The sequence below is a fragment of the Hetaerina americana genome, unplaced genomic scaffold, assembly GCF_022747635.1.
Source record: "Hetaerina americana unplaced genomic scaffold, ioHetAmer1.1.p SCAF_2, whole genome shotgun sequence".
NCBI classification, from domain to species: domain Eukaryota; kingdom Metazoa; phylum Arthropoda; class Insecta; order Odonata; family Calopterygidae; genus Hetaerina; species Hetaerina americana.
In genome coordinates, this window is record NW_027286763.1 from 92,358,083 (window position 1) to 92,380,122 (window position 22,040).

The 22,040-nt window shown below is 33.9% G+C and overlaps 2 protein-coding genes across 2 annotated transcripts; one reads left to right on the plus strand and one right to left on the minus strand.

Moving 5' to 3' along the window:
- Positions 1 to 647: 647 nt before the first annotated feature.
- Positions 648 to 11,330, minus strand: eEF1gamma (elongation factor 1-gamma). Its single transcript, XM_071585780.1, has 10 exons — positions 11,259 to 11,330; positions 10,982 to 11,131; positions 10,552 to 10,615; positions 10,329 to 10,471; positions 10,039 to 10,202; positions 9,804 to 9,937; positions 8,499 to 8,676; positions 5,142 to 5,311; positions 4,050 to 4,174; positions 648 to 896 (listed from the first exon to the last, which is right to left on the minus strand). The coding sequence occupies exons 1-10, from the start codon at positions 11,268 to 11,270 to the stop codon at positions 741 to 743; spliced, it is 1,296 nt and encodes a 431-aa protein (XP_071441881.1). The 5' UTR covers positions 11,271 to 11,330; the 3' UTR covers positions 648 to 740.
- A 315-nt stretch (positions 11,331 to 11,645) lies between these two features.
- Positions 11,646 to 20,591, plus strand: LOC139688296 (calcineurin subunit B type 2). Its single transcript, XM_071585782.1, has 6 exons — positions 11,646 to 11,756; positions 12,088 to 12,127; positions 12,759 to 12,935; positions 13,012 to 13,133; positions 15,446 to 15,568; positions 19,576 to 20,591. The coding sequence occupies exons 1-6, from the start codon at positions 11,754 to 11,756 to the stop codon at positions 19,621 to 19,623; spliced, it is 513 nt and encodes a 170-aa protein (XP_071441883.1). The 5' UTR covers positions 11,646 to 11,753; the 3' UTR covers positions 19,624 to 20,591.
- The last annotated feature ends 1,449 nt before the right edge of the window (positions 20,592 to 22,040 follow it).

Consider the following 22,040-nt stretch of genomic DNA (forward strand, 5'->3'; position numbering starts at 1 on the left):
GACCGAATGCTAAAAAAATTAATGTAGAACTCAGTTGAGTTAATAACCAGCACTCTTATTGAAAGTGATTATGATAAAAAATGTTTTAATTAATCCATGAACATTCGACCTAAGGCATAAAATAAATATAGAAATATCTCTCCCTTAAAACTTGAGCATTGTTTGTTAATAATCAGGGACATGGTGTAGTAAAAATGCTAGCAAAGCCTTGAAAAATAATTTTTTACCATTGAAATGGCAAAATCACCTTGTTTCTCATACTTACCAGTGCAATAAATTGCACGGAGATTCAAATGGTATAAAAGATGCTCAATAGAAACTGAAGCTTAAAACAGCATTTTCACAACCACTTTACTTAATGTCAAGCATTGACATTGATTCCCATGTTAATTTATATGAAATCACATTATCAAACCTAGCAATGTATGCATAAAATACATTGCATTTTTCACTTAAATCTTAATGCATGCTTCCCCAAACATCCCAATGCATCAAAATTTTGTCTTCTAAACATGACAGGTGAGAAAAACAAACCAAACTAGGTGCAGTCTTAAATTTGAGCCAATATTTCAAGAAGTAATTAGGTAAGGACTAGTCTGTAGTAAACAGGAACAAAAAATATTGAATTCATCAATAAAAAGAAAACAATTGGTAAACTTGATTTATTTTGCAACACCAACGCCACAACCTATGCAAAATATCAAACATCGGTCATTGCTGAGGAATCATCAATTTGAGTTTCACTTGAATATCTTTCCTTGGTTAAATTTCTTTCCTGACTTGTCATTTCCAGTCCAGCTGAAGTATTGTTGCACTATTTTTGCAGTTTCTTCAGAGTTAGCATCTAGCTTTTTCCAGTGGTAAGAATCATAATCAACCTTCCAATCCGGAGAAAGCTAAAACAAGAAAATATGTAAACACTTTTATTACTGCCTTAATAACTACTGCAAACATAAAATACTCAACACATTCCTATATACTTAAACATGGTTTCTCCCCTTAAAATAGGATATTAATCAACTCATTTGACCCTACTGTAGCTACAATCTAGTAGGCACCTTAATTAAAGCATGATCAAGACATTTCTGTCCATGAGCACTGCAACTTCTAATTAGTTAAAACCTAGCAAGCAGTTTGTAGTGAGGCAGAACCAGTTTCATTAAAACATGTACATATGTGCAACTACCTACATGCATAATTATTTGTTATATTTCAGCCTATTTGAAGGCTATCACTATAATTAACAAATCTGTGAAGAGTAAAAGTGATTAATAATAACTCTGTAAGTTCCACTGTTTCATATTTTAAAAATGACCAGTTACCTTGAATAGTTGACATTATCAGATATAGTAGTCATTAAGACACACAGTGATGTTGACTATTTAACGAAACCAGTTGTTTTTAATAAATAAATCAGTAGACCTTACTAAGTAATTATTATTCACTTTTCATTATGAAGTTCCATCAAGTGGAGCCAAAAACCATAGAATTCATGAGAAGAGTGTCCTGAGTCGGCTGGTATGATGCTTACATTAGTCTTCTTAATAATGTGAAATTATATTTGTTTTCAGTTTTGATTATTTGTAAAAGTAGAAAATTTACCAGGTTGTTAGACTCCATTTACACAAAGTGAACGAATGTATTTATTGAAATGAGGAAGTTAAAAAATTTAAAGTAGCTGGCTTGAGCCCATCCAACAGCAAAAATTGCCATCATGGTACAATAGCCAAAAATAAGCCCTATTTAAAACATTATTATTAGAAGTTCCTTTGAAAAGGTCAACAAATATTATGGCAAATTAGTAAAAATTTCATTACTTTTTTATGATGGTAGAAATACCCTTCTAGCAGAAAATATATTGGTAAGTGCAGGCTCCTAATAAGCTGTTGAAATTTCTCTATTATTACATAGGTTTAGAACCCCAATGCCTTTTGCCATGTTTCATGGCTCCTTTACTGGGATCAAGGTACACATTTTTCAAAGGATGTTAATTGGGCATTTTTTATTCATTGTTTTGTTGGACATGGGCCAATTTGGAGATACTTTATGGTTTATTTCGGAAAATATCCATAATGTTGGAGATGAGTGATAATCATTTTAGCAATCCAACTTCTACTAAGCCACCATAAGAAAATTTCTTTAGGGAAAGAATCATATCCCATTTTCTCAATGCAATATTCTTATCCTTTTACCTTACACCAGTGCACACACTCATTAAACTGTGCCTAGGTATCAAACTTGTCTTGCGACTGGATAAATTCTTAATTCTCAATTGCTTGTTTTTTTAGACACAAGACCAACAAAATTTATTAAAGTGTAAATAGGCAATCCAAAGATAAATTATTTTTTAAAAACTTAAGTAAAAAGATACTTTATCATATATAAAGATTAAATTACTTTACAATATTTTATTTAAGTGTTGAAAAAAGCTGTAGTATGTGGTTTATGTGAAAATAATTATGATCAAAGTCATATTAAACATAATGTGACCACACTAACATGTATATTTTATGATACTCATTTGTTTTATTAAAAGCAAGAGAAGTCCTGACCATGAAATATCTTGGGTAGATCTTGACTGAAAGGAGCTTGTATGTCTTTGAGAAATGAAGGAAAATCCTCAAATTAAAGCAGACAGCAGAAGTAAATTAGTATATCTTTCAGTCAAAAACTTTACATGTTTTGTTAGTTAAAAACAAGTCCACTCTACACACTATTTGCTACACCTTCATTGTATGTACCAACAATTAAAACTGCCACAAAAACAATCTACAAAAGTGGACGAATAATATTTAACTTCTTCATTATTCCATCAAAATGCTGCTAGAGCAGCTTTGTTTTATAACTTAAACCAAATGAAAAAATATTTTAATGCAGCTTTTTTGTGAGATATAGTGTTCTCTGGGTAGCACTTATTTTTGGGTACTTTTATTTCATTTATCTTCCGTACTCTACACACCATGTTTTATCTCATGTGCTTGATTAACAGAACAATAAAATTAATATTATTATAAAATAATAACTATCATTTTCCAAAAATACATATCCATCAAATGTTTAAAGACTGCTAGCTAAAAACTGATATTTCTCATTTTTCATTCAACCTTCAAATAAACACCCACTTGAAGAGCCATTATACCTTTAATCATAAGAAGGTACAAAAGGTGCTTTTTTATTCCACTGTTGATAGGTCAGAATAGACAGAGTATAATACTGTATTTTTATATTAACATTAGAATGTACTTTTTCTCTTGCATGTAGCAGGAAATTTTTCCATGCTAAAAAATTTGCAAAAATGTTTTACTTATTGGAGACATGCATGCAAAGGATACATCATTATGAACGTTTGGCTTGTTAATACAAATGTGTACTTTATATCAAGTCTCAGAGATCTGAAGAAATTGATTTTTGGCTGTCATTTGAAATATAATTGCAACTGTGAAGTGCCTAGACTTAGTACCAGATGTGTTTATTCTTATACAGAATGAAACTTGAGTACAAAACTGTGAAATGAGACAACACTTAAGTTATCCTTAAATTGTGTATATTTGCATGTTTCAAAGTTTGTCTATCTATATCCAAAGAGTCTTACCTAATGCTATGCTGATATAGTAGCCTACACTTCCATTTTTTGAAATGAATTCACTACCATTGAATCCACAAATTTTTCCTTCCGCTTTGATTCTTAAAATAATAATAGCCATTTATTTGTGCACTGCAAAATAAAAATATCTAAACGAGAGGCATCATTCCACCACGTAAACCTGCAACTTGCCATTCACAATGTTGATTGTATGATGACACCTACCCTACCCTAAGTCTCATTTTAAACTTCTACCAAGAAAATGCCAAAAATTCAAAATTTTTTAATTAATAATAAATACAACACCAAGATCAGCCAGTAACATTATTATTAGTTGTGATACCTATGTTGTGGCATAGGTTTCTCAGTCGATGCCACATTTGTAATTGCTTAGGTTTCAAATCCAGCAAGCAACAATATATTATACTACATTTAGGGAAATCAAATAATAAAAATAAAATGTTACCTCAAAGGCTAGATCATGGCCCCTCCACACCCATACTCCTGATATTGAATTATCATTGTCTTGTCCAAATACACACATGGAAGCAAACGCATTCTTAGCCAATTTGCCAAGCCGCTGGTAAAATCCTAAAATGGATAAAAAATGGTATATTAACTGTATTTATACAGCCACCATGAACATCCTTAATTCAAACAATGGACTTCAAATATTTCAACTCTTATGTAGCAATAATTGTATCTTTATTAGTGCCTTTCTGATAACAGATGATATTCCTTTCAAATGTGTTCCAGAGTGCTATCCAGCCAACATTTGTGCCTTTATTAGAATTTGAAATAGCTGCCTGTTACAGCAGTTTCAATTTTCTCTTGGGTGAATCATTCATTACTACCAGCAAAAGGCACGATTTACTAGCTACTCGTCATATCTTGTTTAGTTTCATTGGTGAACACAAAACTGCATGACATTCAACATGAAAATTTATCCTGCCTTGATAGGAAATAACTTATTCACTTAAATTACAAAGACAATCCCACTAATGCAAGTACTTAGGTATTGCTTGATATCCTTTATTATTTGTTTACAACCAACCTGAGAAAAAGACCCTTTACTTTGCATTAGCCAAAACTGGAGCACTTTGTTACATTCTCCTGAATGAATTTTCAAAATATCCCATTAATTAGGCCAGAATGAGCATTTAAAATGAGTTATTTCTAAGAAACATTACCAATTGTCATGGTCGAAAGAGAGATCCAACCAATCGTACAACAGTCTGAAACCAATTGTGCTAACTAGTTATCAATTGATGCAGATGCACTCCAAATTCAAAATTCAATTGAAATTTTTGTAAAATTTGACTTACAGATTTTACAATTATTGCACACTGGTCTTCAAAATGACTGACAATGGCAAAGCACAGCAGTAAAATATCATTCAGAAGGGAAAAAACATCTTATTTAATTTTCATAGACCTGCATCACATATAAGAAGGTGAATAGGCATTTAATTAATGACACCTAAAACTTGCTAGGGAAAATGGAAGGCCAAAACAAAATATGCTAGTCCACTCTTAATATGTATTCACCGCTGCCTCACCTGCGATTAAATTACAGCTCATAAATATTTTTGCTAGCTCTTCAGGGTACTTATACTCGCAATGCCAAATTGACCAATTTTCCTTGTCAAACTTCTCCCAAAAATATGGGATGGACTTTGCTTCATCTTCATTGGAGTAGTACCTTTTGAAGTCCTCTAAGTCAAATGTACTGAAAGAAAAAAAAGGCATATATTTAAAAAAAAAGGAACTACTAAGTAATGGACAAACAAAATCTATGTTACATAAAAACTCTTAATTAGAATATGCTATTTGGCGATGAGATTTTCCGACTGATAATAATATTTCCTTAAGCCTTGAAGGGTGTTTAACACCACTGTAAAAGGCAAAAAGGACGAGAATAACGAGATTGGTGTGGTGATTTATGAGGAAAAATAATCCCTCACCAGTGATCAGAGAGACAAACAAAATACTAAGGCATTCACATTTGCCAACCCTGTTCTGAAACCTATCTAAAAACTACTTTCTCCTCACTCAGAAACAAATCCAGCAATGCCCCAGATAAAATTTCAGGGAAAGTTGTTCATCACTGTTTTGAAGCCATAAAAGCACTTATTTTATTTTTAATCAATGAATCTTTGATACAAGGGATTTTCCCATTCCAATTAAAAGAATCAAAAGTGGGCCCAAACATAAAAACCATGGCTGTGTTAATGATTTAAAAAACTACAGACCAATAGCCATCCAAAATACATTTGGTATAATATTTGAAAAAGCCATCTACATGCAAATAGCAACTTATCTCGAAAAAAACTTCCTACTTCCAAGTTTTCAGCATGGATTAAGATCTGAAAGGTCTGCCACAACTGTCTTTTGTCAGGAAATCGACGGTATACTTAATTCATTAGATGCTAAACGTAAAACTATTTGAATGTTTTTAGATTTGCCAAAGGCTTTTGATAATGTTAACTACCATAGACCACTACTTAAACTCAAAAGAATAGGATTTAGAGGAATTCCTCTTAATTGTATGAAGTCCTATATTCACCATTGCACTCAGAAAGTAGTGTTGTTGGTAGATGGGTCAAAATATTCATCCGAAGCCTATCAAATTAACAAAGGCGTTCCACAAGCCTCAACCCATTGGCCACTCCTTCTGATATCTCAATGACCCACCTCAAAGCTTACAGAATTATGAAGGAATAATACCAGTGTTGTAATCTGACGACACTAATGCAATAATATCAACACAAACATGTCCTAGCCTTGTGGAAAAAACCAAAGTCTCTCACACTTGCAATGAACAAGTGGCGTACAGACAAACTTCTAAAGTAAAATATTATACTTACACGCAATAAGAACATGAAAGATGAACTGCAGGTAAAAATTAATGACCAATCAATTGAGTATATGACAAAATGTAAATTCCTAGGCATTTCTGTGTGTGCAAATATATCTTGGGATATGAATGTAAAAGCCCTTCAACATAAGCTCAGTTCAACTAGCTACTTATTAAGATACCTGTATGAAACTAGAAGTAAAACTGTACTACTCAATTTATACTAGGGGGAAATTTATTCTAACATAACTTATAGTATAATATTAAGGGGATCAGCTGCTATTTCTCAAACCATCCTTAAAATGTAAAAGAAAGCTATTAAAATAATAACTAGGAAACCTCACAATACTCCATCAAGACCTATTTTCCATGAATTAAATTTGCTACCACTCCCATACATCTACATTATGTTTTTAATTCCGCATACAAAAAACAACATTAGCAACTATTCTCCTAACTCTGCCTATCATCATCATAACACTAGAGGAAGGCACAACATCCATTATGGGAAAATGAGAACTCGCACATTGAAATTAAGACCCAATGTAATGGGTATCAGATTATACAAGAAACTACCCGTATAAATGATACTACTACCCAAAAAGGTTACTAAAGGAACTGCTGCATTTATGCATAGATTAAAAAAATATCTACAACGTAATATGTTCTACTTGGTGGACAAATAGCTCAACAATATTCCCGACCAGTAGGTTCATGCTCTTAGTTTATAGCAATAGTCATGGTCTGATTCATGTTGGTGATTAATAATTTTTCTGAATTGATATTTCATGTGCATGTTACAGCCAATGTCCATGGGTTAATGCCAAATATTATGTAACTGTGAGCACCATTTCTTTTTTTTGGATCTTAATTGAGCCTGGGTCTTTGCTCCTTTTTGACGTGCCTTATATCATGTACATACACCACCCGCCTGGTATTTTTGTATTGTCATCTCTAGGCAAATAAAAAGTAAAAATAATAACATGGGGGAGAGTTCTGGTTTTTCAATGCCATCAGGCCATCCTTAGTTCCTACTTCATATTCCAGTGCTGGTATTACTTTTCTGTACTAACTAAAGGAGCAGAGAGTATTACTTCCCCTAGGTCTCTGGATTAATATCTTCCCAAACCAAATTGGTTTCTAATTGGTTAACACACATCTGGTTAAGGTAGCTCAGATCCAGTCCCTGGCATGGGAAAAACTTCACCATAAACCAGCTAGGGCTAATCAGTGTTACTGTGGGTATTTGTAAATTCCCAAATACAGTCCCTGTCAAGAAGATTAATTTCCTTGTAGATATATTCAGGAAAAACCCACTAGTGTAAATGCGAATGTCTTAGTATTTTGAACGTGTCAGACTACTGGTGAGGGATTGACTTTCCCGGTAAATCACCACACCTATCACATTCCCCTCCTTTATTCCCTTTACAGTGGTATAAAAAATCCTTAAAAGCTAAAGGAAACATTTAACAGTCAAAAAAGATGTCATTGATCTCATTTTATCCTTTCTCATGTGAGTTTCATAAAACCATTTTTCAATATTGAAGTTGACACCAGCAGAAGATATTGCCATCAAATTTTTACTGAAAGAAAAATAATTGGATTGCACCCGATGTCATAATTATATATATTACAGCTCATTCCTACTACTACTGGTTTATCTGTGTCTCAATACTCTCTCTAGCCAAGTCTCCAGGTAATATGGACAATGAGAAATGTACCCATTTACATTGTCTTGGCATCTTTTGTACATCCATTTCTATGTTTGTATGTTGTATGCATTTTTCCTTACTACACATGCATGAAGTTCATGCATGGTCTCTGAATAATGATAAGTAACATTTATGGGAAATAAATATATATAAAGTTATACAGAAACACAGTAAGAAACATACATCCAATTTTTAACCCTATAATGTGAATCCTGGAGTATATGAAGTTCAGTAACATTGATGCCGCATGAATGCCTTAATTTACTTCATGAAATCATGACATTTGTGAAAATGATAGCTCAATGTATGTCTGTTAATTTGGTTAATAGAAATATTGCCATTTTTACCCCTTTGGCAGCGCATCCATTGGATCCTTGCTCTTGGGTTCCTCTGCCAGAGCCAGCTCAGTCTCATCTAATTCTTCAGCAGCATTTTTGGGGGTCTCTGCCTGTTTTTCTTGAGGCTTATCTGGTTTCTCCTTCTTATTTGATTTCTTATCCTTCCCTGTATCTTTTTTCATCTTTCCTAAAAAGATAAACCCGGTAACTTGCACTTTCTCAAATATACCTCCATCAGAATGTATAAGAATTAATAGTTCAGGTAAATTGTCCATGAGAATTTTACTGGGATTTGAGACATTTATTTACATTGCAAATGCCCTTATCCTTACAACCAAGGACTACATTGACACATTTATGTTAGTTTACAGAGGATGTATATACAGTGAACAATGACTTTGTTAATTATCTGGCCTTAGAGAGTTTAACCCGTAAGTTACAATCACTATGAAATACACCAACCATAGAATCTCAAGCGAGGTCAATCCAGTAATTAAGTTCCTGAAATTATTGTAAATAAAATTGAAAAAATGATGCGTTACTAAATTATCTTCCACATACTTCATGTTGTGACATTTAACTTAGGCACTGCTCGACAATGTTCACCTGATATACATAACAGTTTCAGACTTATCTGTGTAATTCCTTCATGACGAGGGTAAAACAAAGAAACTACACTTCCAACTTAAGATTTAATACTTCGCACGACCATGGTTTCGATGCTGTGCAGCATCGAAACCATGGCCATTGACAGCATTTGTTTAAGCATGCACTCTCCCAATTTCTAAATAAAAATGTGGAAATACAGTCTTTTTGTGCTCCTTGTCTGACAGTTTGACATGCACCTCCAAACGAATCTTTCCTTGCTATAACATGGATTATCAAAAATCTCAGTGGAAGTGCGTACTGCATCGAATTTCGAACGGCACAAATTGTATTGATGTACAATTAAACCCTTACTTTAACTGAGTATGGTATAAGAAACTGCTTGGCTTATGATTTTTCCCTCGAATTACATTGTTTCATAAAGACAATATAAGGTAAACGAAAATCCCCGAAAGCGAAGCAACATTCTGTTTAATTCAAAAACAAGGAATTTATACAGTTCAAAATAAATAACATAATAAGCATATAACAATGAATGCTTGCAGAGAAAACAATTTTTCCTCAGTTTAAGCAGCTAATCAGTTCTAAAAAAGGTTCTCAGTGGCTTGAGAGTAACCTCGTTCAATACTGGGGCCAATAAACACTGAATGTGTGCTCATTTACACTCTTATTACGCAGCGCTAAGTAATAACTTACGCTATAAATTACCTTGCATTTCGGCAAACTTCTTCGCATCAAATTCGGCCATTTTTTCGCAAAGAGTAAAGTCACCAATTACAGCTTTCACTTGAGGTTGATTTATTATGGTGCTGAACCATCTGTTGACATTTTGATATGGCTTTCTGCAAAGTTGAATCAATAAGAGTTGCATTATAAAAATCTACATTTTGAACAAAATAAAAAAACAATAATAATTTGAAAACAAGAGCCCTTAATATCTTACCTGAAACCTGGATCCAAAATATACTGGTAAAGGTGCAGCAAAGTACAGCAGACACTTATGTCAGCCAGAGTAATTCGCTCTCCAACTAAATAAGTTACGTACAACAAATGAGAATTTAGAGCGCCAAGAGCTTTCCTAATATCTTCTTTAGCACGTTCTGTGTTCTGCAAACAGAGAATATTATCAGGAGCTTCGTCTTTCCGTAAAAATTAAATTGCCAAGAATTCAGCCAAAATTGTGGCCCGCCGTAGGAAATTAAAACTTGTTAAATTTGTCACTTGTTCACTCACCTGCTTATTGTACTGCATGATGCCTAAACATGGAAATACCCACGTGCATGATGCGGGGAGGATATCATTGTCGGCAAACCCCATCCACTGAATAACTTGGGCTTTTTCGAGATCACTTCGACCGCGTAATTGGTCGTTGGCAACTGCGAAATGCAAATTGTAACTTAGTGCAAATTAAATAAGCAAGAAGGTGGTGACGAATGGAACTCCAAACAGCACTCACCGAAATAGGCAATGGCATTACTCTCCGTGATGCACTTTCCATCAGCTGTTTCAAACGCAGGCACCTGCAACATGAGTACCGACGATTACAACTTTACATATACGGAATAAACATTTCTAAACTATAAAACACAATGAATACTTTTATTGGACCTAGTTTTCATTACTATATCTTCCAATTCATGACTTTTGACCTATAAACAGAATTTAGTTCCCTGACAGTATCGAAATATTGAATACATACAGCCTAAACTTTCAGCAGACCTATGAAATTTGGAGCTGATGAAGTGTAACTATGAACAGTACCATTGACCAGCACCAAAATGGTTAATTGTTCTATTTTAATTCAGAGTAAATAACCACATGGGTGGCATGACACGTCATACCGGTACGTGTGCCTAGTGACTTTTCTAACATAATACACCCCATACCTTTCCCAGAGGAAACTTTTTGAGGAAAGCTTCTGTTTTATTTGTTTGCCCGAAGACAAAATCTTGTGCAACTTTTACTTTGGCTCCGGAATATTCGGCTGCTATCAGAGCCTTGTAAGCTCTGAAATTTTCTGGATAAGTGAAAAGAGTCTGCAAAATAAAAATTACGGAAAATAAATTTAAATTAATAATAACAACATTTCCATTCAAGGAACAGTCAAATGAAATACGATGGTTGAGGTAATACTCAGATATTAATTCAGAACACATTACTTACTCCGGACGCCATTGTTCCTCTTTGCAGAGAGACCCAAGGTACCCACGAAACTGTGGTATCTGCGCTGTTGCCAGTTATCGGCAAACTGCTTTCATAGCGTTTATGTTTTACGCTCAATTAAACATTTGGTGAAAGATTAGGTTAGAAACACTCTTAAAAGCATGAAGTAAATACAAAATATATGTTAAATGCCACCCAAAATATTAACTATATCTATATTTTTTTACCATCCACTGAAAAAACGGTATTTTCACCAGCAGCTGATTTTCTATGCTATAATAATTAGAAAATTGTGGCGAATTATCACAATTTAAATTACATATGTGGATGATGTTTTAAGTTAGAACTTTGTTTATTTCTGCGTCAAAATCAAGGCGGCAACATCGCATTGCTCCTTACCAATTTTACTATTTCCGGTGGGTTGTGATAACTGTACGACCTGTACTGCATCAGTTTTGACAACTTCACTGGTGATCTGGAAGCACCAATATAAAAATGGTAATTTCTTAATGATTTTTTCTAGCTTAACCAGAAATGAGTAAATGCCGCAAGGCAATTACTATACACGTCTTGTAATTAATGGTTTGCTTGCCGTCGATGTGCACCCAAGATCCGAAGGCCAAGATGTCACAATCCTATGTGTACAGTTTCATTTTCTCAGTAATTTGCTTAAAATATTTTATTCTATGTGCTATTTTAAGTAAAAATATGCCGTGCCTTCATTTTCCATACGACGACGAAGCAATTTTATTAGTAATTAGTCGAGCCTTTCTGATACTAATTACCGAGCCCCTGTGAAATATAAAATGTTTTTTATTTATTATTTCAGGGTAATGAAAGTTCTCTGCCCATGGAGCTATGCTCTAACTGTAAGTTTCATTTTACTCAAATACATTTTCTAGCTTTTACACCTAAACGAAATAAACAAAATTTCGTCGAGTTAATTTGTGATTAATGTATACCTATATTTCCTCTACTGTTTTTCTCTTTTAATTCTGTATTAGTTATCTTACCTCAATAGCATTTGATGAGACTGATAACATTCGGGTTGTGGGCCTTCATCCTTTGTGGTGGACGACTTAATAGATAATCTTTGCTGGGCGGTTTAAAAAGAGAAAATATGTTTATGAATAAGCCATATTTAATCAATGATACATTGGATGGAATACTTTGTGCTTGAAGACAAACACTTAGTGGAAATTTGAAATAGTCTGGCGTCATTCGTCACCATAATCCGCTGAACTCATTGTTGAGATATTTCTGTGCAATAAACGTATTAAACAACTGGTAACCAATTGGACATTCCTTTCAGTTGTAAAGATTGGTTTGATTTAAGTGCAGTAAGTAGCTATACCCATAAAATTACTACCTGGTTGGTTCGCTTTAAACGGCAAATTGCGATGTGTTATTTAATACGGAATGAACCTCTTATAATACGAACAATGGATGTATTGTAGAATTTTAACTTTAATTTTTTATGAATTTTCGTTATAAATGTAGTCGATGCAGATGAAATCAGAAGGCTTGGGAAGAGGTTTCGTAAATTAGACTTGGACAATTCCGGATCATTGAGTATAGATGAGTTTATGTCTCTTCCGGAATTACAACAAAACCCACTGGTACAACGCGTAATAGATATTTTTGATGCTGATGGAAACGGTGAAGTTGACTTTAAAGGTATTTCTGAAACATTTTCCTTCCATTTTATATTATTGATAAAACTTTCTGCTGATATTTTCCATTCTGTTTACAGAATTTATTCAAGGAGTATCTCAATTTAGTGTCAAAGGAGATAAAGAATCCAAGTTAAGGTTTGCCTTCAGAATTTATGACATGGATAATGATGGCTACATATCTAATGGGGAACTTTTCCAAGTATGTGCATTTTTCCTCCAAAATATCCATTTTATATTTTTACTGTCAGAAGTTGCTCACATTGTTGCACCTACCCTTTCTCACATGGATACCAATCCGCCTGATGTAATTTCTTTTGATTGATTCCAATTATGATTGTGCATTGCTGCTTAGGATATGTTATGATTATTCTGGCCATAACCTAAAACAATGAAATACTAATTAATTTATTATTCATATAGCTTTCTCAATCATGAAGGGTTAGTGTCATAGCATGAATGTAAATGTTTCGATTTTCTACCAATTCTTTTTATTTTCTTGTGTAACTATGTAAGTTTATCATATGCAGAGATTTACCTTCAATAATAACAAATTAATTTAATCCTTCTATTGTGGCCAGTACATTGCTATTTAGAAGGGCCCATGTTGATTGGCCAGTTGAATAAGCCATGAATGTGATTGATTCTTGAGGAAAACATTTTTGCTCAGTAAGTTTTTAAAATAGCTTGTATATTGGCAAGTGGTCAAAAATTCCTAGCCACTCCCTACCTAAGCTGAAATTAGGATTCTCAAAGTTGAAATGGATAACAGTTTTCTGGGCTAGATTTTCCAACATGTGAGCTGTATAAAATAGTTGAAGCTTAGGTATGATTTTCATTGGCCCGATTCATTAAGTTGCATGTGTCTCTCTTGGAAGGTTTTATGTTGATATTTTCAATTAATCTGATAACTGGCTGTGCAGTCCTATTGCTATAATAAAAATATAGAGATGCAATTGGGATTTATAAAAGGTTTGTTCAATATATCCGAGAAAATTACCAAAAAGATGAAAGTTCCCCAGCAAGTGATAGCTTCTACAAAGTTAGAAAGGTGGCATACTGTTAACTCTCTTTGTTGAATGCAGTTGAATTATTAGGTAGCAGTGGTTATTAAACAAAGAATGCCCAAAAAGCCTTAACTATCGTGGATAAACGATGGGGAAACCCCAATTCCAATTTGCAGTATGCCTTTTAAGGCTATTTGCTGTAATGGAATATAGAACTTGAATGTCCTTTGCTTTTGTAATTTTTCCTTCCCTGATGAATAATTATCATAATTAGAGAACAGCTTCATGATGTTGTAGAGAATGTTTTTGTTTACCTTGAAGTAATTGTTATTTTTTTATTCATTATTCCATAACTTCAAAGAATTGGTTGATTTTCATTCTTCCACAGTTGAAACTATCAGATTGTTTAATGCCCTGATATCTGTACACGAAAAATTCCGGCTGTTTTATTTAGACAGCGTGTTAATCCCCATTTCCTCATTATAGATGCATTTTATATTGTGTTTTTTAATAATGAATAACTAATCGAAGCACTTCCACTTGATAAAATTTTTATTTTATGACCATGTTTCAATGTATTACATCATCATCAGGTCCTTTGGAAAAGTGCTTCGATCTGTTATTCATTATGTTCGAATTCCACCACATCAGGCCCGAAGCTACTCAATTTGTTCTTAATGAATCTGATATTTAGGCTTTCTATGTCCCCAATTCTTCAGAATTTACTTTAGTATTCTGCTCCTGGTGAACTCTTTTATCATTTTTTTGTACTTTCTGCTTACCAGATTGTTACTGATTTGATATTTAGCATTTGCCTTAAGTGCCAGGTTTCAAAGGTTTGCATTTTCTTTTGGTTGCATTTTCAATGATCCATTTGTAAGATTTGGTATGCTTCTCAGGTAATAAACATGCTTGTATACTCATTCCTTATAATATTAATCTCCCTTTGAAATTCATTCTCTTGAAAATATTTCTCATCAGAGTAGATGCACTTTTGCCACTGTCTAATTAACAAACCCTGCCTAACCAACATTATCCCTTCTATTTCAGTATTAGCAACCTATTGCCGTCGACATCTCTTCCATTCATATTACAGAAAGTAATGTTAAATCATGTTTTAAAGTCCCTAGTTCTCACAAAACCATGGGTATTGGGTTATAGGTTTAGGTTAAAATGTAAATCCCCTCTTTAACCAGTAACAACATTTTTATAGTGCATCTTTTTGTTTATTTATTTAAAATAATAGCTTAAAAAACCTGTGTATGCCTTTTCTGCTTCAGCATTTCTAAATTTGGTATTACTAATTAAAATACTCATGTATGGATATTTATGAATCCCCCAGTGGAGTACTGGCTAAATTATTGAATTGATATATATTACAGAGTTTTTCACATCCATTAATCTACCCAAAGTATTTTGGAGTTGGAATGAACTTCAATGTCCTTCTGTAATTTTTTTGAAATAGTATAGATATTGTCATTGCTATAAAATGAAAACTTTTTTTAAGGTTTTAAAAATGATGGTGGGCAATAACTTGAAGGATACTCAGTTACAGCAAATTGTGGACAAAACAATATTATTTGCTGACAAGGATGAAGATGGCAAGATCTCATTTGAGGAATTTTGTTCTGTAAGTAAACCATTCAAATTGATTTTTTGAAAAATGTAAAAATTAGGAGGTTCCGCCAATGGCTCTATATCCTTATTATTTCATGTAGCATAGCTGAGAACAAAATTTCTATGTTATTTAAGGATTATTACTCAAGAGTGTTACTCTTATTTATAGGTTATAATACCAGGTTGTACTTAATCTTGTTGTCTCACTTCTTCCCTTGTGTTACTTTTCTCCCTTTTTTGTGTAAAACTAAATTTTATCGGTTTTTACCCTAAAATAACTTTTTATCTGTCATATCATTCATTGAAAGCAGAGAAACATTTGTTTTGAGGAGATAACTTTGATGGTTTTTGGGATTCAATAGTTAACTTTTTAGTTGAAGGTCTATATCAGAGTCTGCCATATTTGAAGGATTACATATGGAATCATAAAACAATTCTGTATGCCAAAATTTCATTATTCACAATTGTAATTATTTTGGGTCAGAATTATTCCTCTGTATGTAATAGTGGTAGATTTGTCATTAAATTTTGGAATTTTCATCTCTTCATTATTAAAATTGTGGATTGTATGACATATTTCTGTAAAAATTCAATGGAGGAATTGAGCGATACTCTTTATTGCTTTTCTATTATATTTTTTTCTAATTACCATAATTTTATTCCATGTAGCTAATTGTTCGTAACCCTTCAACACTCAAGTGTCATCTGTCTTCGAGGTACCTTGCTGTTTTAAGCATAATTGCAAGTTGCTAACCTTATGTTTGATATATTTATAGCAAGCAACTGATTAAGGCTGTTCTTGTTATTTTGGAGTCTGCTTGGTGCCATGTAACCTATCACAATTTTTAGACTACCTTTTTTATTCCGTGCCTTATTTTCATATTGTGTAATAATAATTATTATTATTCATGTGTCACTATTTATGTAAAGAATGATATAAGTAAGCAAATGGTACAGTGGTAGGTTTCACATTATGTGAAAGGAACTGTTGAAACACCAGCAATTTACACTCCAATATTATTATTATGACCTGTTTGACTCCTTGAGTCACCTTAAGGTGATTCAAAGAGTCAAGCTTTCATTCAAATCATATAATTCATTTGACATGTCCATACCTTTCCTTAATACCTTTCACTAGCTGTGGGTAAGGGGGAGCAGGTGGGGATGGGACCAATGACAGTGGTGCGTTGGCGGGGCAAGAGAGGAAGGGGTTGGTTGCAGGGATGGATTGGAAGGAGTGACCCCAACTCCTGGTGAGGGTGTGCATGGGGAGTAGGGTAATGGGAGAAAGGCACTATTTTCCAATGATTGTCCATTGATTCATTTGTGGTCTTCGTCTTTAGGGGGGTTTAGGGGTTTGGGGTCACTTAAGTATTATGATTCCAAGGGGCATGCCCAAGGGTCTCATGGCATAGAACCTTCCCCTCCCTAAGAAGTTGGGCAGTCAGGGCTTCCCACCTTGGTCCAGAAAGCATTGCACAGGGGAGGGGGGAATACCAGTGAGTAGGGATGGCAAGGGGTCACATATCACATGAATGTCACGGGAAGGAGATGGATAGGAGGGGGAGGGTGTTGATAAAAATTGGACTTCATTGATGAGCTCCAAGTCCTGTGACCCATGATTTCTAGTTGTTCCATGGCATCTAGCATCTTTCCTTTATCCAAGTTGTGAAGGACTGAAGTATGTGAGAGCTTCAGAATCATCACAAAAAACTACAGAATCATCTACATTTTGCCCAGAAGATTCTTTGATTTTTTTCAAGATTCTGATAGCAGAATTAAGGATCCTGGTATTGTTAAATTGTTTTAATTTATCATTTGCTATGTAGCACTTGGTGGATTTTTTAGATTTTTGTAATCTGCTAGTTATTTCACATCATTCTTTTGCCAGTTCAATCACGATTCTTTGTATATGCTGAAAACTCTCTGACAAATCTCAGGAGTGACCCAATTGTTGCCATTTTTCTCTGATGGTAACTCAAGCATCTGTCTCAAAGGAAAAACCACATCAAAGTAGGATAAGATTTTATTGTAAAATAGCTGTAAGTCAAAACATTATTCAATGGGCATCTTTGTAAACATCACTCGAAGACTTAGGTCTAGTCGCATTGATGAACTTAGTCTTCTTTATTTCACTAAAAATCTTAGGGTGTATCCTTTTTGGATGAAAGTTGGTAAACAAGGAGGAATGTGACAAAACAGGGTAATAGAAAAAAAGAAATCTGATTATAGTATAATTAGTTCTTTAGATCCATATTAGTGGCAAGGACATCTGATGGGGTTGAGGAGCAGCTAGCGACTGTAGTTGGGTCCAACTTTGTAGGACTCCGGCCATTTTAATTTTTTAAATCTACAGTTTTTAGTGTCAGTAGTGTCCTTTAAACTATTAAAGTCAACGGTTATAATAATAATAATAATATTTGTGTTCTGTGAAGATTGTGATCCATGCCCAGATGGAGGTTAAAAATGTTCAGGAAAATTAACTCACCTATAGGAGATCTGTAAAAAGTCTAAATGAGCTTATTTAGAAATTAAGTAGATTTAGGCATGATGTGGTAGCTTTCAAACATAATAATGAACGTGTTGTAGCAATTTCCCATTGGATAAGTTTTATCTTACGATCAGGTTTCTATGTATTACATCATCTTCAGATAACAAAGTGCATTTTTACATCTTGGGAGGAGGGGGTGCATTTAGCAGGAAAAGAGGGGGAGAGAGAGGGGAAGGTTGGCCAACCAATCAATAGGTTGAGTGCAAAAGCTGCCTATATGGGCCAAACAGGGAGGAATTCTCCACCCAAATCAAACACGAGAAGTGCATGATTCTAGGGAATACCACATCAGTGATCGCCAAACGCATACTCGAGACCAAAAATGTCTGTGACTTCCAATTGTGAGTGCTACATGTGCTAAATAAAGGCACAAAATAAGATGCGATGGAACAATAGGAAATCATCCAATGGCTAAAAAACATCACCCACTGCCTCTTTAATGACGTATAGTTCACCTTTCTCTTATCTCCCCTCCGTCCTTTCCAGCCCCCCTCCTCCCCTAGCCTCTTGATACTGTTCTTACTGCCTATAGGTGATTGGCAAAACTCCCAAGTGGACTTATATAACTTATATCTAGTATATTATTACTCACTGTGCAAGGTGCTTGCTAAGTGAGGTTTTGCTGGATTTAGTATCCCCATCATCTTTTTCCTCCTCTAATGGGACAATCAATAATGTGGTAACCTGCAAAGGCTACACTCCTAAGATCATGCCTATGATGCAGCCTGTTTTTCCCCTTTTATTGTACAATTTTCGGACAAATAAAAACTTGCATACAACACAAGTATATACAGAGCGAAAAATTTGTACAACTTGGGGCTACTGCTCTGAACATTTTGACATATGAAAATTACAAGTTATCAAGTAAAATGTGATAAACGTGGAGTAGCATCTATTAAAGTTAATAAATTATTTTTAGTACAGTATGCTTCAGCTTTTTAATATAGCCACATTATGAAAACTTACACAATGCTTGCACCCCTGGCAGAACTGAATCAAATAAATTAGTTATTGGGTATAGTTAATAGGTGGGCATGTTACCCATCAGACTGACAAGAATGTATTTTGGTGTAGTTTTTATCTAATTTAAAATTATCTACGTACAATCATCCTTTTTATTATAAAACCATACAAGAGGTAAAGAATTACAAAATACACTGTGAGCTCACCCTAAAACTAAATAGCTGTTGTGTAATTCTGAAATCATTTCACTGTAATATCATCTTCCTCTTTATTATGGCAATATTTCATGATGATCCTCCATAATTAAGATGTATTAGTGTCCTTTAGGTGATTGTACACTTTTGTCATATGGGCCCAATAAATGCAAAATTATAAGAGGTTTGTTTGCCATATGTTCAAATAACAAGGGAATTTATTACCTCCTTTGCTAAAAGTAACCAGTTTTTATGTATCTTTATGTTTGTCGATAAGTGAATTGAATAACTTAATTTTTTCTTCATTTGCAGGTGGTTGGCAACACAGACATCCACAAAAAGATGGTGGTTGATGTTTAATTCTTAGTGTGTATAAATTGTTTCAGATTTGTACCTTTCAAAAGTTGTCCACTTTTAATGTGTACTAGTTATAGGAAAATAATTTTGGGATTGAGAACCGTTGACTATTTGTACCACAATGAACTTACTATCTCTTCCATGTTACTATGTAAATTAATGGAAAACTCTTTGTGTAAATTTTCTACAACTCTTTCTAACTAGCAAAAAGCTTAAGTCAAAATAATATTTATTATGTGTAGCTTATATAGTAAAGTTCTATCCTAGATATTATATACATGTTGTATAACTTAATGTTTGTCTTGCAGATACTTTATGAAAGTGTTTCAATGTGTAATTTGTTGACTTGTACAGTTATACATCCTACATGCATTAATGCCAACTCTTGGGAGTGTGCAATAGAGGCTTACATGAGTTATTTGTATTTATATATCTTGTGTATTAGATCATTTTTTTGTAAATTATTGAAATTAGTGGTAGAATCTCTCTAATATTAAATTTGCATACTTGCACAATCATCCAACAGTAATAGAAGTGTGTATAAATCTGAAACCAAGTAGTATTAGTAGGTAAAATGTTCATCTATTTCTCTTTAGAATCCATTGTGATGAAGTTAGTAAAAAAATTATCAATTTTCAACAATACTATGATAGTAAGTATAGCTGATTTTTATCTGTTATTTCCATGTTATTGTTATATGACAATGAACATTTTACCTAATATTTTATGTTATATCTGCATGATGTGCCTTTTTACATAAAAACAATTCTTTGTATAATTTTGCCTATGTGGGCTGTTACTTTTCCTTGTATCTACCTGTAAAAACTTTTTGCTTAAATTATAACCATGTTGAGTTGGCATATTCAGTGGATGGTTCTTTTGAAATTGTTAATCATTATTCAATTGTTCATCAAGTTTGTTGTAATTTTTTCTCATTCATCTGAATAAAGTCAATTGATTATTATACTATTCATTTGTACTCTGGAATTAGTGCATTGATCAACCAGTATAACTTAAGAAATTTATTTTTAATCCAGGAAAAAACTAGGTAGAAAAATTATTTTATTCTAGGTTAGACGTAGAAACTTGAATTTTGCATTCCCCATTGTTGAGTTTGAACCAACTTAATCCCCTTTTTACATAGCATTGATAAGCTATGAATATAGCAACAATCCCATTGCTCATAAGGATGCACATGCTGTTATTTGCAGACAGCTACTTTGGCAGAGAAGAAAGAACAGCTAACAAGTATACTAATATGAATTTTGTAAGAGTGGGATTACAGGGGGGCAACTGCAAGATGACTGAGGTTAGGTGAAGTTAGTGAAGTTTAACTAGTGAAAGGGACTGGTTAAGTTAAGTTTCTACATATTTCGGCCGAAGATCACTAGTGTGCAAGAAACTGTAGAGTGCTATAATAAACAGAATAGGATAAACAAAGAAGGCTTTATAATAGCTTAAGGAGGCAACTATTAGCAGTAAGTACAGTTTCCTTGTCTTATTGGGTTGTTCTGCCACGAGGCAGGTTCATCATGGTTGACCTCCATGCATGCCTGCCCTGAGCCATTCTTTTCTTGGTATCTTCCCCCAATCTTAATTATGTCTCTCTTCATCATATAGTCTCTCCCTCATTCTCTATTCCCTTCTATAATTCCCTTAGACTTCTTCAGGCCTTCAGCAAGCGCTAATGCCTAGTCCTAATCAATTTATCTTTTATTGATATTATCGGTCAATTGCCTGTTCTCCAATCCTCTGTAGCACTTCCTCATTCTTCACTCTATCCTCCAGATTCACACCTTCAAGGCCTCCAGTCTTTTTACTTCATTTTTCCGCCAAGTCAATGTCTCCGTTCCATGTAACATCACACTCCTGATGCAACAGTTAGCCTCTCTCTTTCTCTGATACTTTTTCAAATGTTAACCCAGTAGTTTCTTATTATTAAAACCCTCATGTGCCATAGCTATTGTTGATTTGATTTCCGTGGAACAGATCATGTCTCCAGTGATGATCTAAGACTTATTATATACCATTACAGCCATATCATCAGCAAACCTGATACATTCTACACTTTTATCTCGGATGTTCACTCCTTCACTTCTTTTATATATCTTTACCAACTAAATGTTAAATAGGGTTATTGACAGGCAGCATCCTCTTCTAATACGCGATCTTATTCCAATGTTGTGTCAACCAGCCTCTCATCCTCACTCTGACTTTCTGATTGAGATACAGGTCATCATTTTTTATCAGTCTTTTTTTTCCTCTGATCAATCCTATGCTATTTAGAATCACCATTTATTTATCCCATCTAACTCTATCCAAAGATTTCTTTAAGTCACGATTCAAGGTCTGTACGAAAAAAGATGAAACTGGTCTTTCTATGTATAAACTGCTTGACCGATCACAATCACCGAGGTGTC

Bases quoted from the DNA above. Each gene is read 5' to 3' on its own strand.
- eEF1gamma (XM_071585780.1), bottom strand. The intron at 10,616-10,981 runs GTATGGGGTGTA...CTCATGTTGCAG, and splicing joins AAAAGTTTCCTCTGGGAAAG to GTGCCTGCGTTTGAAACAGC. The intron at 9,938-10,038 runs GTAAGATATTAA...TCAACTTTGCAG, and splicing joins ATTTTGGATCCAGGTTTCAG to AAAGCCATATCAAAATGTCA.
- LOC139688296 (XM_071585782.1), top strand. The intron at 12,128-12,758 runs GTAAGTTTCATT...TTATAAATGTAG, and splicing joins CATGGAGCTATGCTCTAACT to TCGATGCAGATGAAATCAGA. The intron at 15,569-19,575 runs GTAAGTAAACCA...CTTCATTTGCAG, and splicing joins CATTTGAGGAATTTTGTTCT to GTGGTTGGCAACACAGACAT.